Here is a 15944-nt window from a genome sequence, read left to right as displayed (position 1 = left end):
GAGACTTAGCAAACCTTAAGTTACATTCCCCAACAGTACTCAGGTGTGTATTTCAATGCTTCATCTTCTCAGTTGGAAACTTTGACCTTGTTTTATGGTGTAGCCCTTAGATGACACCTGATCAATAACACTGGTCAACAACAAATTTATTGTTTAAGTTTTTTGAGCTGATTTAGGATAATTTTGGTGCTGAATCCAAAAATCACATTAATTTTGCTCAAACAGGTCAACTTTCTGAACTATGCTACATATTGGCTTTTTAACATTTTTGCTTACATTTATGGGCATTTTCACATCATACGATACAAAATTCTTTCATATTTCTTGCAATAAATGAGTTCTGAAGATTTGACTTTTGCCAATTCATGATTAATGTTTTTTTTTAATATTACAGGTGAATGAAATGGCTTCGACTAGAAGATCTTGCAAAAATAAGCCTGACGTATTCTGCTACATCTGCAGTGAATACACCATTGTACCTAACAGGAATCAAGTCACAAGTTTCATAAAGTGTGCTTACCAATCTTATTTTGGTATTAATTATTATATTTTGTGAGAAGATCAAATTTTTCAGAATCAAATTAACAAAAAAAAAAACCTGACCTGATTGAGAAAAACAGATGTCATTTTTGGATTTAGCGGTGCAAAATGGTCCTAATTCAGTTGAAAAAACCTAGACAACTTGCAAAAAACATTTTTTTGTAACCCAGTGTAATGGCTTTCATTTGCTCTCAGAGGACATTCTATATTACTGAATTACAATATGCATGTTTGTTTGTTTGTTTGTTTTTTGCAGGGAAACAAACTAAGACTTCATCACTTTGTCCATTTCCCCTTCAAGTTGCCCTCTGCAGTTTTTCAACCCCAAAATGTCAAAGCGAGACACCTCCCACTTCCACCTACATTTGAAACTCTCACTTCCTCTGTGTCATTTTGTGATATACTTTAACCTACTGTCTCCTCTGAGTCCTCACTCTGGTGACAGGGTGTTTCCTGCATTGCTGAATCTCCTTGAACTGAATCGCCCCCATACGACACCCAGGTAGGCCCGCAACATCTGTCTGCAACTTGTCATTTGTACCTGCAATTTTTATCTCTTATCAGACAAGCCGGACAAGCCTGTATTTTTTAGATTATGAAGATATGAATGAAAAAATTTGAGGAGCATCATTGTTGCTCATGTTATACACGGGTTTCTTTTGTTTCAACTAAGTGAATTGTTTCCTGTGTCTAACTAGGCAATGTTTTCCATCACACCAGAGAGAGACAGTGGTAGGGAGAGATTATTGACATGCATCTAGGCCCCTGATAAAATTAGAGCCCACTCTATAAAGGATTATTAAATTAGGTGCAGAGCAGCCTGAGCAGTCTTGTGATGCACATGCAGAAAAACTGTTACAGTCTGGAGTTTGAGCTTAGGTGCGGCAGCAGATTTCAGGAAGTAAATCTACAAATGGAGGTAAAGGCAAACATATGTGCTGTTTTTATAAGTGGTACTGAGAATAAATAATTCCTTTTTGCTTGTTTCAGCTAGTTTTTTAGTCAGCATCTACAAAAACTTTTTTCAGTGTTGATTTCTAATTGTAAAGGTTTTAACTGTGACGCTGCATTTGATGTATGCCTGTCTGTGGGAAAATCAATGACTGCATGAGTGTGTAAATGACAAATATGGCAAGAGAGAATAGCCGGTGGTGTAGTTGCTCAGTCTGTAGGATGTGGTGTAACTGCCGCTCTGTCAAACTCATCTGCCTTTTTCAACACACACATGCAGCTCAGCTTGAATTAACTGCAGTGACGAGTAATAGTCTTGTTTTATCTGTCGCCTTCTCTCTGTGTCGACTTGTGCAGCGGTTGTTCAGCACGCTCAGGCATTATAATTAAACAGAAACCTATACTAAAGAGAGGGAGAATAGCATCCATTAGAGGCAGACTAGAGGAAGTAGTTGTGAAAGCCTTTGCTTCCTCTTTTTTGTAGTTTTCCTGTCGTGTCTTTCAGCTTTGTCTGTTGGTTTATTTCCACATGAAATCTAAAACCATGCGTATAAAAAGTCTAGAGTAAAACTGTTGATAGTTTATATGCATTCTAATAGTGTGCACTTAAACTGCAAAGAGACCCAAATTCCTTTGCAGCTCATTCATTTTTTTGCAAGTTAAATTCACATTACCTACACACTATCTGTTTAGTATAAGCCTGTCTTTGTGCTTTTTTCCAGTTCACCATGTCCAGGAAGGTTGTGAGGACCAGTAAATTTCGTCACGTCTTCGGTCAGGCTGTGAAAGCTGACCAATGCTACGATGACATCCGCATCTCCCAGATGACATGGGACAGCAACTTCTGCACCGTTAACCCCAAGTTCGTGGCCATGATTGTGGAGGCCAGTGGTGGAGGAGCCTTCATAGTCCTGCCTCTGAATAAGGTAAATATCAAAGTCAAAAGGACAAAAATATACACATTAGACAGAATAATGTATTTGCAGAGACTTCAGTGTCCTCCTCTCTTTTCTGATGAGACTGAGAGTGAGGGTTTTTTTTGTTTTTTTTTTAAACATTGCACTCATGTTTCAAAATTTAAATATTGCCAGTCACCATCACACTCTCAGCTGAATAAGGAAGTTTGATACCGACTTTGAGTTCTTCTACACGTCACTCGTTCTGCTGTCGAGAAGTTTTCACCATATTAGGAGTTTGTTGTGTGCTCAGTCGGGGCAGGATGTGGCCTTGTGTGCTCTGTTTCTGAGGACATAAAGTGGCTCACAAGTATTGCATTTAACCCTGAAAATTGAAACTTTGAGTTAATAATTACAATTCTTAAGATAGTAATGAGAAAATACCATACATAAGGGGTGTTTGTGTGTTTCCTCTGGCTAATTATGTTTTAATCATTCCCTTGGGAAAATTGGGGGCATTTGCTGTTGTGATGTTGGTGCTCTCAAGTCTGTCTCAACATTATTTATTGATTGTTAATGATCCACCTTAAAAGTCAGTGAAGCCCAGTGTTCAGTGTCCGTATGCAAATCAAATATAGGTGTGATGCCTGTGGTCACACATGATGGTTTAAGGTGGAGAACACAGATCTGGTCCTGATCGTCGCTCTAACCCACTTACTGACCATTAGGAGTAATTGAAGGCATAGCTGTGGTATTTGGATCAGCTGATGATTCCTCCTTTGCTCTTCCCACCTAGACTTGACAATCTTATGTTGTATTCAATTTTTTTTTTTTTTTTTTAATCTGTCTTACACGTTTTCTATTCTTCAACTTTCATGTTAACTCCATCTCCCCATTATGTGACAAATGCCTCACTGAAGAAGCCACTCTTTGCCATAGTTATGTTTTGCGTCCAAAATCAATTCCACACTGGACTAACATTATTAAAACTTTAACAGAAACGCTTCATATTGAGTTGAAACCTGAGCCGCTTTTGGTTGTACTCGGAGCCTCTAGTCAGTTTTCGCAACTTAACAAACATCACCATTAACTGCTATCTTACGCACTTATCGTAGCAAAAAAACTTGTTTTGTTGTTCTGGAGAAAATCAGAAGTTCCTTCAGCTAAATTATGGCTGGAAGAAGTGGTTAAACTCTGTCACCTGGAGAGAATCCGGTTCTCATTATTAAATAAACTACACCAGCTGAATCAGATTTGGCATCCCCTTCAACAATATATTGATAACTCAACCTGAATATGATTAGAATTTATGTGGCCTCCCTCGGTGTGATTCGTCCTAAGTCCTGGGATGGGGGGGGTGGATGAGGGTTGTTAAAATGTGTGTTTGTTATGTTTGCTTTCTTCTACTGTACTTTTGGTTTGTTCACTCTGTGTTTATTTTTCAAAATGTCGATGAATTGTAATAATGGATGTTTTCGTGACTAACTCTTGAATTAAAAGATTGACGAAAAAAACAACTTTTATGTTAAAGGTAGGGTAGGAGGTGTTTTCCTGGAGCTTTTTTTACTATATTGTTTAAAATCCCCTTCACACCCTGATTGCAACCAATTAATTAAATACTCAAACACAAAAAAAAAAAAAAAATTAGTCACATGTGGAATGGACAGGACTGAAAAAACACCATCCAATCATTTTAACCGGCCCATCGAAATGATTGGATGGTGATGTGTCTATCAAACTCAGCTGCCATATGTCCCTCCCCCCTCCCCTCACTGCGAGTACAGTCCGGTACTCTGGAGGCGTGGCTTCAGGGTTTGGACTTTTGAACTGTGTATTTTCAAAATGTAGCTTGCTCGAACTGTTTCTCCAGGATCTCCTATCCTACCTTTACCTGACATCTGTATTCACCATCCTTTGTACTGTTTGTCTTTTCGCAGACAGGGCGTATCGATATGTCCTACCCCAACGTGTGTGGCCACACAGGTCCAGTCCTGGACATTGAGTTTTGTCCACACAACGACAACATCATTGCCAGTGGCTCTGAGGACTGCAGTGTGATGGTAATTCAGCAACAAACATCACTTATGAATCACTGTTTGTTCTGTCTTGCAGGCTGTAAAACCTGGGTCTAAGTCTCTTTCCATGTAGTAGTAGTAGTAGTAGCAGTAGTAGTAGTAGTAGTAGTAGTAGTAGTAGTAGTAGTAGCAGTAGTAGTAGTAGTAGTAGTAGTAGCAGTAGTAGCAGTAGTAGTAGTAGTAGTAGTAGTAGTAGTAGTAGTAGTAGTAGCAGTAGTAGTAGTAGTAGTAGTAGTAGCAGTAGTAGTAGTAGTAGTAGTAGTAGTAGTAGTAGTAGCAGTTTTATTTCGAGCACATAGAATCATCAGATAACAAAGAATCCTACAACATGGTCAAAAAAATAAATAAAAATTTTCTGCACTCGAAAAGGGGTGGGCAGAAGTATAACTTATTGACTCCCACCTCCTTTTTACAAACTAATAATCAAACTAGATCCACTTCCTTTGCTTTGTTAACACACATTTTCCTCTGTATATTTTTACAGTAACACAAACCATTCATATACACTTTTTTAGTCACCTCACACACAATCAGATTTGCATAATCAACCGTTTTTAACCCTTTCATGCATGAATTATGAGAACCTTAGTCAAGATTTTTTTTCTTGAGTGTTTTTATTCCTCCTTAGGCATGAAAAAACAATGCAATCAAGTTTTTTTTTTTTATGGAGTTACAAAAATGTCCACGCATTTAATTTTTGAAGTAAAGAAACGTTTAGAACCCAATATCAGATAGTGATATTAAAACAATGAAATAATAACATTTTTAATGCTGCTAATCTGATGTTTTCTCACATTTTAACATATTCTAATGCTAGTTATTACTCACTTCATGGAGATAATATACAAAAAAAAAAAGATTTTGTCTAACAAATGACAATTGATTTACACTCAAACATGTTTCTGCAGATCAGGTTGATCAAAAACAGCAAAGTTTCAGTAATGGTCTGAATGTCAGTGTATGGGATGATGCATAATCGTCCACTGTGTTGGCTGATATGGAACTAAAACAACAAAACCCATGAATATACAAGAGAACAGCTGTAAAATAACTGTCCACTGTAGTGACCACCATGCATGAAAGGGTTAATATAGAGTATAATATTTATATGCACTTTAAATATTTACTCCAAATACAATGATCAATAAATGTGATAATATCTTCTTATCGTGATAACCAATTAACTACAATAATATCTTATTTTATGCGTACTTCGATAATGTTCTATATTTTGCTATTATAGTTGATTTATACATGCTTTTAAATGCACAAACTGAAGAAGACATTTTTGTCATTTAAAGATCTGGGAGATCCCTGACGGTGGGCTCATCACACCCCTCACAGATCCTGTGGTCAAACTAGAGGGCCATTCCAAACGTGTTGGCATCTTGAGCTGGCACCCCACCGCTCACAACGTCCTGATGAGCGCAGGTACGACGCCTGAATGAACCTGGACATGCATTTATATGATGTGACAGAGGTCATGTGCAGAGACATGCTCACTGTTTTAGACAAAATGAGCCAAATGAATCACCAGAGCTGTGTTGTTGAGTGAGAATCACACCTCCACAGAGTTAAACAGGAAGTTCTCACAGCCTCCACCCACTCTCAACACTGATCAACACTACTGCTGCAGTTCAACCACTAACTAACAATAAACTCATGATGAATCACTGGAGTGAGCCGCTAGGACTAGAAAATATGACAAAAACCACCATCCTACTGTCAATAAGAATACAAAGTTTTAAACAACATTTAAATCTTTAAATAGTTTATATTTCTTACATCCGAAATAGACATTGAACACTTGTAGAGGTTGTACTTTTAATCATTTATTTCAGCAACAGACTTATGTAATCAGTGGTTTAAGATGCAGTAATACTAAATTTAGTGCACATGAAAGATTTATAGATACCCTAATAGTTAGTGAGCTTTCAGTCTTGTATCCAGGTTTATTCCTTTCAGTTCATTTAATAATGTTCACAGTGGTAGATATGATCCTTATTCCGTAGTCATGGCAGCTATCATTGCTGCTCTGTTTTTTTCTAAATATAAAACGTGCCATCTGATGTGCTCCAAAGGAATAAATGTGACAAACAGAATAATCTTGCAGTAAAGTACATTTTATATTTAAACCATTTACTGATGAAATATGGTAGAATTTTCAAGTAATTAAATAGATTTGATTTTGGTATTTGTACACACGGCTGTGCCCACAGAACATTTATAAAAGTATATAAAAGGTATATAAAAGTATATACTGTACACAACAAAATGAGTATTAGTTTATTTGTTGCTAAACTCCAAAACATCTTATTAAGACTAAGAAAAGTGAGAAAAGCTGATGTTAAGTATAGAAGTGTTACATGTAGTGTCACCAAGGCAGTAGAGCACAACAAACACTATACTGAGAGTTCCCCAAACTACAAAAATCAGGGGTCAGTGGGAAATGTATGCTTTTAACAAAATGGATGAGTGAACCCAGGGAGGTAAAGGATGTCTCTTATCCAGTAGATGTAAGCGGACAATATTACTGACTCATATTTGGACTGTAGATTAATGATCTCGTAATGGCCCCACCTTTTCATTTATTCATGCAGGTTGTGACAACGTGGTAATCCTGTGGAATGTGGCCCGGGGTGAGGCAGTGGTGAGGATCGACAGCGTACACACCGATCTCATCTACAGCGCCTGCTGGAATAGAGACGGCTCCAAGATTCTCACCTCCTGCAAGGACAAGACCCTGCGAATTCTGGATCCACGTAAAGGCACCGTCCTTGTCGTAGGTTCCATTCATCTGCTCCAGTAACAACGCACCGTCACTTTTATGACCATTTTCTTTACAAACATGTAGCGTGATATTTAATACACAATCAAATAGATTTCATTCAGCAGCTTTATTATTATAATTATACAGATATTAAACATTAAATGAAATATATAAGCACCTAGAGTTTACTGTTGCTTTCTGATTTGTGATTCCTAATGTCTACAAAGAGCCAATTATGACTTTTATTAGAGCAAGTTTTAGATAGATAGATAGATAGATCGATAGATAGATCGATAGATAGATAGATAGATAGATAGATAGATAGATAGATAGATAGATAGATAGATAGATAGATAGATAGATAGATAGATAGATAGATAGATAGATAGATAGATAGATAGATAGATAGATAGATAGATAGATAGATAGATAGTATATTAGCACTACATTATAATATTTTCATAACTTTAGGACTGTTTTTTGTACTGATTGACATTTACTTTACTTGGGTATTTCCATATTATGCAGCTTTCGAATTGCACTCTACTGTACATCAGAGGTGTCAGATACTTTTCAGATGATGATCTGTCACAGCATGTATTCTAAAATCTATTTAAAATACACTGAAGACACAATAGTAACGATTAAACCAGGTTTTCCAACTATTTTGTCTCCTGATGTCTTCCAAAAATCAAATCAGCTCACATTTCAGATATGTATGAGTTGTTGACAGCAGTGATTGTTTGTTTGTTTGTTTTTTTAACCTCTAAACTTCTCTCATTCTTGTATTTCAGTAAATAATAAAATTGTCTGATATCTCACCAAAAATCAAAGATTAGAGAAGTCCTTCAAGTGAGAACAGATATGTGAGTCAGAACTGTGTTTTTTCTTCGATGCTCTGCTTGTAGTCATAGCATGAGCCTTCAGGTTTATCTGTTCTCTCTGTGTATAAAGTCGTTCAAACTCACTCCACCTACAGAAGTCACAGCAGTAACATGCTGCCACAATACTGGCATTTCACCACTGATATTCTAGAATAGAATAGAATAGAATAGAATAGAATAGAATAGAATAGAATATTATTATTATTATCATCATCATCATCATCATCATCATCATCATCATCATCATCATCATCATCATCATCATCATTATTATTATTATTATTATTATTATTATTATTATTATTATTATTATTATTATTATTATTATTATTATTATTTAGGCGGGACAGTGCACATTAATGAACACATTTATGCGTTCCCTTTCAGTATAAACATGTAAATATGCCGGAGTTAGCGTCAGTGCTAATTTTCATCCACAGTCCCAACGATAGAATAGAATAGAATAGAATAGAATAGAATAGAATAGAATAGAATAGAATAGAATAGAATAGGCGTTATTGTCATTACACAAGTTGTGCAATGAAATTTCAAATTTCTACCAGCATTTGTGCACTATACGACTAAATGCAACATAATAAAATACAGATAAATATTAATAAATATATAAAATAGTGTGCAATAGAAATATGTGCAAGTTAGAGATATTTAACAAGGTAAAATTTAAAAATATATATAGAGGTAGTATTAAAAAAATGTGCAACTATAGCAATGCAAACACACACACGATTTCCCATAGAATAATAGACCAGTCAGAGGGGTCAAACCAGTGCTTTTATTTTTACCGCTGATACATTTGTACTTTCTCTTGCAGGTCTTTCTTGTGATAAAGTAAAGGAACTGACTACTTTTCCCATGGCTGTTAAAAAGTGCCAACTCTGCTCTGCTTTAACAGGAGAAGGAGAAACCTCATGAGGGTTCCAGGCCTGTCAGGGCAGTGTTCATGTCTGATGGGAAGATCCTCAGTACTGGCTTCAGTCGTATGAGTGAGCGACAGGTGGCCCTGTGGGACCCAGTGAGTACCAACACCATGCATGTTAGAGTCAACAGATGAGAATGGGTTTATATGACACCTGCCCTTAACCCTTTCATGCACAGGTCCCTACAGTGGACAGTTCTTCTCCTGCTCTTCTCTTCCATATTCGTGGGTTTTGATGTTTCGGTTCCATATCAGCCAACACAGTGGACACTTACGCACCATCCCATACACTGACATTCAGACCATTACTGTAACTTTGCTGTTCTTGATAAACCTGATCTGCACTAACATGTTTAAGTGTAAATCAATTGTTATTTGTTAGACAAGAAGGGTTTTTTTTTGCATAATATCTCCATGAAGTGAGTAATTACTAGCATTAGAATATGTTAAAATGTGAGAAGACGTCAGATTTGCAGCATTAAAAATGTTTTTATTTAATTGTTTTCATATCACTTTCTGATATTGGGTTTTAACTCTTTCATGCATGACTTATGAGAACCTTAGGCAAGATTTTTTTTCTTGACTATTTTTATTCCCCTTTAGGCATGAAAAAAACAATGTGATTAATTTTTTTTTCATGGAGTTACAAAAATGTCCATGCATTTAATTTTTGAAGTTAAGAAACAAGTGTTTAAAACCCAATATCAGAAAGTACGGAAGAGAATTAGGGCCACTGGAAAAAAAATACAATAAACTAGGGTCCAATATGTACTTCTTATTATAATTATGAGAAAAAAAGTCAAAATTCTGAAATTAAAGTCAGAACTCTGAGAAAAAAGTTAGAATTCTGAGATTAACGTCAGAAATCTGAGTTTAAAGTCAGAATTCTGAGAAGAAAGTCAGAATTCTGGGAAAAAAGTTAGAATTCTGAGATTAACGTCAGAAATCTGAATTTAAAATCAGAATTCTGGAAAAAAAAAAAAAAAAAAGTCAGAATTCAGAGTTTAAAGTCAGAATTCTTACTTTTTTCTCAGAATAATAATAAAAAAATATATATATTACACCTTTTTTATTTTCCAGTGGCCCTAATCCTCTTCCAAAAGAAAGTGATATGAAAACAATTAAATAAAAACATTTTTAATGCTGCTAATCTGATGTTTTCTCACATTTTAACATATTCTTATGCTAGTTATTACTCATTTCATGGAGATAACATGCAAAAAAACCTTTGTGTTGAACATAAACAAGTGGTTTACACTCAAACATGTTAGTGCAGATCAGGTTTATCAAGAACAGCAAAGTGACAGTAATGGTCTGAATGTCAGTGTATTATTATGGGATGATGCATGAGCGTCCACTGTGTTGGCTGATATGGAACTAAACCAACAAAACCCATGAATATACAAGAGAACAACTGGAGAAGAACTGTCCACTGTAGTGACCACTATGCATGAAAGGGCTAAACACGTTTCTTTGCTTCAAAAATTAAATGCATGGATATTTTTGTAACTCCATAGAAAACAAACTGGATCGCATTGTTTTTTTTTCATGCCTTTGGAGGAATAAAAACACTGAAGAAAAAAATCTTGACTAAGGTTCTCACAGTTCATGCATGAAAGGGTTAAAGTTCAGGTCATAGAGTCAAAGTTAACTTAGTTTCTAGGATCATTCAGTGTATTACAACACTACTGTTTCATAACTACCATCTTACAGCATTAAGGGCGGTGTTGTCCTATTCTATCCAACATACCTAATTAAATAAATCCTCAGCTTACCTACCGTCTGCTCAGCCTTTTTGCAGGATGTTATAATGCATTTAATGTGACTGTGTCCTTCCATTTCACAGAATAACTTCGGAGAGCCGCTGACCTTGCAGGAACTGGACACTGGTAGCGGCGTCCTCCTGCCATTTTACGACCCAGACACCGGCGTCGTCTACCTGTGCGGCAAGGTTAGAGTTAGATGTTGAAATACGGCAGTTCTCTTTCTCTTCCTAAAATCATCAAGTCTCTAACAGTGTGTTTGTCACGTCTCGGTCACAGGGGGACAGCAGTATCCGTTACTTTGAGGTGACAGATGAAGCCCCTTACGTCCATTTCCTCTCCATGTACAGCAGCAAAGAGAGCCAGAAGGGGATGGGGTACATGCCCAAGAGGGGCCTAGAAGTCAACAAATGTGAAATTGCCAGGTGATAACATACACAGTTTTCAGATTGACATTTTCACATTAGAGGTAAATGTGCTCAGATCTGTTTATTTCCACCTTTAACCTGCCATTCTCAGAGGTAAATATTGCAACTTTTTATTCCACCACATTTGTCTCCCAGCTTTAGGTACTGCTCAGATTTTAGTTTTCTACACCCTTCCTGACTTGTGATAAATTAAAAGACGAGTATTTCCAAATTTCTCGTACTTCTTTTTAAACAGACCTGATTTTCTCGGCCCATGAAAAGTTGACTTTTTAGAGGTATCTACATCGTTCTCAAAGGACATTGACGCAACAAACATACGATGATCTTATTGAATATGATGCTTTTCTGTATCAAATCAAATTTTATTTATATAGCACCAAATCATAACAAAAGTCGTCTCATGACTCCTGGAGGATGGACGTCTGCCTTGACCAGTTAGGGTTAAAGAGAGAGGGTAAAGGAGGAGAAAAAGAGAGAGAGAGAGACTGAGGGAGAGGGGAAGAAGGGGGGAGTAGGGGGAGACACATGGATGCAATTGATCCATAGATAACTGAACCAGAACTGTCAAAAGTAGATCAGCTGGTGTTAGAATAATTACCAAAAACCAGAACAAAGGTCCATGACTGTTAATACTACTACTACAAATACAAGTACTAACAGTGGATATACTACTACTACAAATACTAGTACTAACAGTGGATAAACTACTACTACAAATACAAGTACTAACAGTGGATAAACTACTACTACAAATACAAGTACTAACAGTGGATATACTACTACCACAAATATAAGTACTAACAGTGGATATACTACTACTACAAATATAAGTACTAACAGTGGATATACTACTACTACAAATACTAGTACTAACAGTGGATAAACTACTACTACAAATACAAGTACTAACAGTGGATGTACTACTACTACAAATACAAGTACTAACAGTGGATATACTACTACTACAAATACAAGTACTAACAGTGGATATACTACTACTACAAATACAAGTACTAACAGTGGATGTACTACTACTACAAATACAAGTACTAACAGTGGATATACTACTACTACAACAGTTGGTACAAATAATGGAAACCTCTACCATCTATGGAACTATATGATAAACACTATCACAACTATATGGATAAGTACGGTGGCCCAGAGGTGCAACAGCCCAAAAAATTATCCATTAAAAGAAAAAAAGAGAACAGCCCAAAAAATTATCTATTAGTCCAAAAAATTATCTTAAAAATTTTCAGCCTATACTTTTATTTTTGTGGTCACCTTAATTTTAAAGCAAGAGACCTTTTGGGTAAACAGTGCCCCCGCAATTGAAAAGGTGGATGATGTTTTTTTTCTTATAGTGGATAATTTTTTGGGCTGTTCTCTTTTGTTCTTATATTAGACAATTTTTTTTTCTCTTTTTTTTTCTTATAGTGAATCATTTTTTGGGGTTATGGATAATTTTTTGGGCTGTTCTCTGTTTTTTTCTTATATTAGATTTTTTTTTGGGCTGTTCTCTTTTTTTTCTTTTAGTGGATAATTTTTTGGGCTGTTCTCTTTTTTTTTCTTATAGTGGATCATTTTTTTGGGCTGTTCTCTTTTTTTCTTAAAGTGGATCATTTTTTGGGCTGTTCTCTTTTTGTTTCTTATAGTGGATCATTTTTTGGGCTTATGGATAATTTTTTGGGCTGTTCTCTGTTTTTTTCTTATATTAGATATTTTTTTGGGCTGTTCTCTTTTTGTTTCTTATAGTGGATCATTTTTTGGGCTGTTCTCTGTTTTTTTCTTATAGTGGATCATTTTTTGGGCTGTTCTCTTTTTTTTCTTATAGTGGATCATTTTTTGGGCTGTTCTCCTTTTTTTCTTAAAGTGGATCATTTTTTGGGCTGTTCTCTTTTTGTTTCTTATAGTGGATCATTTTTTGGGCTGTTCTCTTTTTTTTCTTATAGTGGATCATTTTTTGGGCTGTTCTCTTTTTTTCTTAAAGTGGATCATTTTTTGGGCTGTTCTCTTTTTGTTTCTTATAGTGGATCATTTTTTGGGCTGTTCTCTTTTTTTTCTTATAGTGGATCATTTTTTGGGCTGTTCTCTTTTTGTTTCTTATAGTGGATCATTTTTTGGGCTGTTCTCTTTTTTTTCTTAAAGTGGATCATTTTTTGGGCTGTTCTCTTTTTTTCTTAAAGTGGATCATTTTTTGGACTGTTCTCTTTTTGTTTCTTATATGGATAATTTTTTGGGCTGTTGCACCTCTGGGCCAGATAAGTGAGTGATGACAATGATTAAAAGAAGAGTATCTCCAAATTTCTCGTCCTTCTTTTTAAACAGATCTGATTTTCTCGGCCAATGATAAGTTGACTTTTTAGAGGTATCTACGTAATTCTCGAAGGTCATTGACACTGCAAACATATGATGATCTTACTGAATATGATGCTTTACTGTAGATTAAACTACACAACTGTATGGTATAAACTAGTTAAAATGAGCTCATCCTTAAATACCTACAGCACTAAAATGCAACACATGCATGCGTATATTAATATGAATCAAAAAACATCATATATAATAGTAAAACAACAACAGGGGTTGTTTTAGTGAGGTCCCTACTTGAACTTTCTATACTTACACGTAAACATATATTTTCACCCACAGGTTCTACAAACTTCACGAGAGGAAATGTGAACCTATTGTCATGACGGTGCCTCGCAAGGTGAAGTTTTACCCGAATAACATACAGTACTTTATATATTCTGTATTTGTTTATTTGTCTACTTGTGACATTGACCTTTCCCATTCTTCCCGGTGCAGTCTGATCTGTTCCAGGAGGATCTATACCCAAACACCATCGGCCCTGAGCCTTCAGTGGAAGCAGATGAGTGGTTCGAAGGCAAAAATGGCCAGCCCATTCTGATCTCTCTAAAGGACGGGTTTGTAGCAACCACCAAAGCCAAGGAGTTCAAAGTTCACAAAAGTCTCCTGAAGACTACAACTGCCTCTGCGGGGAATCAACACGACAACAGCGGGGTGAGATGTTCAAGACTGTTCTGCTATTGCCAACTTTATCCTCCAGTTTTCAATGTCATTTAACTAAAATCAGAGGGAGAATGTGAGAGTGAATGAATAATGGGTCAATAATGTAAAGCGCTTTGGGTGTCTAGAAAAGCGCTATATAAATCCAATCCATTATTATCATTATTATTAATTACAAATCTTGCACAAATGTAGAAATAACCAGCTCTGTTTTTCTGTCTTCATCAGGATGTTCAGTCCCTGAAGAAGGAGGTGCAGGATCTCAAAGCTGAGATAGAGGCCTTGACCAAACGTGTGAAAGAGCTGGAGAGCAAGCATTAAACAAAAAGAGGCTTAACAAACCAGAAAAATAAACCAAGAACAGAAGTCTATAGAGAAAAAGTGGAGCAAGGGCAGACAGTGAGAGGCTGATGTAACTTCTAATAGCTGTGAAACAAAGGGAGAGATTAAGACAATAGGTATTATGAAACTTCTTTTTTTGGGGGGGGGCTTGAATTTCCTTATTTGGTTTGTCTGATCAAGTTTTAATATATGCTATTCGTTTGAAATAAAGTCTTCTGTATTTTCAAAATACTGTTTTGAATGTTTTTTTTAATATACTTTATTTTTTATTTGTTTTAGTAAAAGGTACGAATAAACAGAGATATGGTCACAGGTACATTCAGACATTTACATACTGTTTACTGTCAAAATACTGTTTTGAATGTTGTTTTTTTTTTAATTACACTGGTCAACAACAAATTTATTGTTTCAGTTTTTTGAGCTGATTTAGGATCATTTTGGTGCTGAATCCAAAAATCACATTCATTTTGCTTAATCAGGTCAACTTTCTGAACTATGCTACATATTGGCTTTTTAACATTTTTGCTTACATTTATGGGCATTTTCACATCATATGATACAAAATTCTTTCATATTTCTTGCAATAAACGAGTTCTGAAGATTTGACTTTTGCCAATTTATGATTAATGTTTTTTTTAATATTACAGGTGAATCAAATGGCTTCGACTAGAAGATCTTGCAAAAATAAGCCTGACGTATTCTGCTACATCTGCGCTGAATACACCATTGTACCTAACAGGAATCAAGTCACAAGTTTCATAAAGTGTGCTTACCAATCTTATTTTGGTATTAATTATTATATTTTGTGAGAAAACCAAATTTTTCAAAATCAAATTAGCAAAAAAAACCTGACCTGATTGAGAAAAACAGATGTCATTTTTGGATTTAGCGGTGCAAAATGGTCCTAATTCAGTTGAAAAAACCTAGACAACTTCAAAAAACATTTTTTTGTAACCCAGTGTTATTATTCTTTGTTTTTATGTGTTTTAGTAAAAGGTACAAACAAACAGAGGAATGGTCACAGGTACATTCAGACATTTACATACTGTTTACTGTCAAAATACTGTTTTTTAATACATTATTGTAGACAGACGCATAAAAATTCCCAACACAACATTTAGATTACAGCAAAGTTTATTCATTTCTCCTCATCATCATACAAAATGAGAAACAAAAAGCAATAACAAATGTTATATCAAAGGCAATGAAATGTTATATGGATATTTGAGAACATATCATCAGAGAAACAAGTGCAAACAAATGCTCCCTGAGGCCTACTGAGGTGCCTTTGGTCATTGATACATGAAACGTAGAAGACGAACTGA

The 15944-nt window shown here is 35.6% G+C and overlaps 1 protein-coding gene across 1 annotated transcript; it reads left to right on the top strand.

The window, feature by feature from the left end:
- The first annotated feature begins 888 nt into the window (after positions 1 to 888).
- On the top strand, positions 889 to 14850 carry coro1a (coronin, actin binding protein, 1A). The gene is made up of 11 exons (XM_030140530.1): positions 889 to 1042; positions 2214 to 2417; positions 4325 to 4447; positions 5764 to 5893; positions 7063 to 7244; positions 9030 to 9149; positions 10900 to 11004; positions 11096 to 11241; positions 13900 to 13957; positions 14056 to 14271; positions 14506 to 14850. The coding sequence occupies exons 2-11, from the start codon at positions 2220 to 2222 to the stop codon at positions 14596 to 14598; spliced, it is 1371 nt and encodes a 456-aa protein (XP_029996390.1). The 5' UTR covers positions 889 to 1042; positions 2214 to 2219; the 3' UTR covers positions 14599 to 14850.
- Positions 14851 to 15944: the final 1094 nt, after the last annotated feature.

This window comes from Sphaeramia orbicularis, chromosome 8 (genome assembly GCF_902148855.1).
Source record: "Sphaeramia orbicularis chromosome 8, fSphaOr1.1, whole genome shotgun sequence".
NCBI lineage: Eukaryota > Metazoa > Chordata > Actinopteri > Kurtiformes > Apogonidae > Sphaeramia > Sphaeramia orbicularis.
This window is presented reverse-complemented; position numbering and strand designations above follow the sequence as displayed.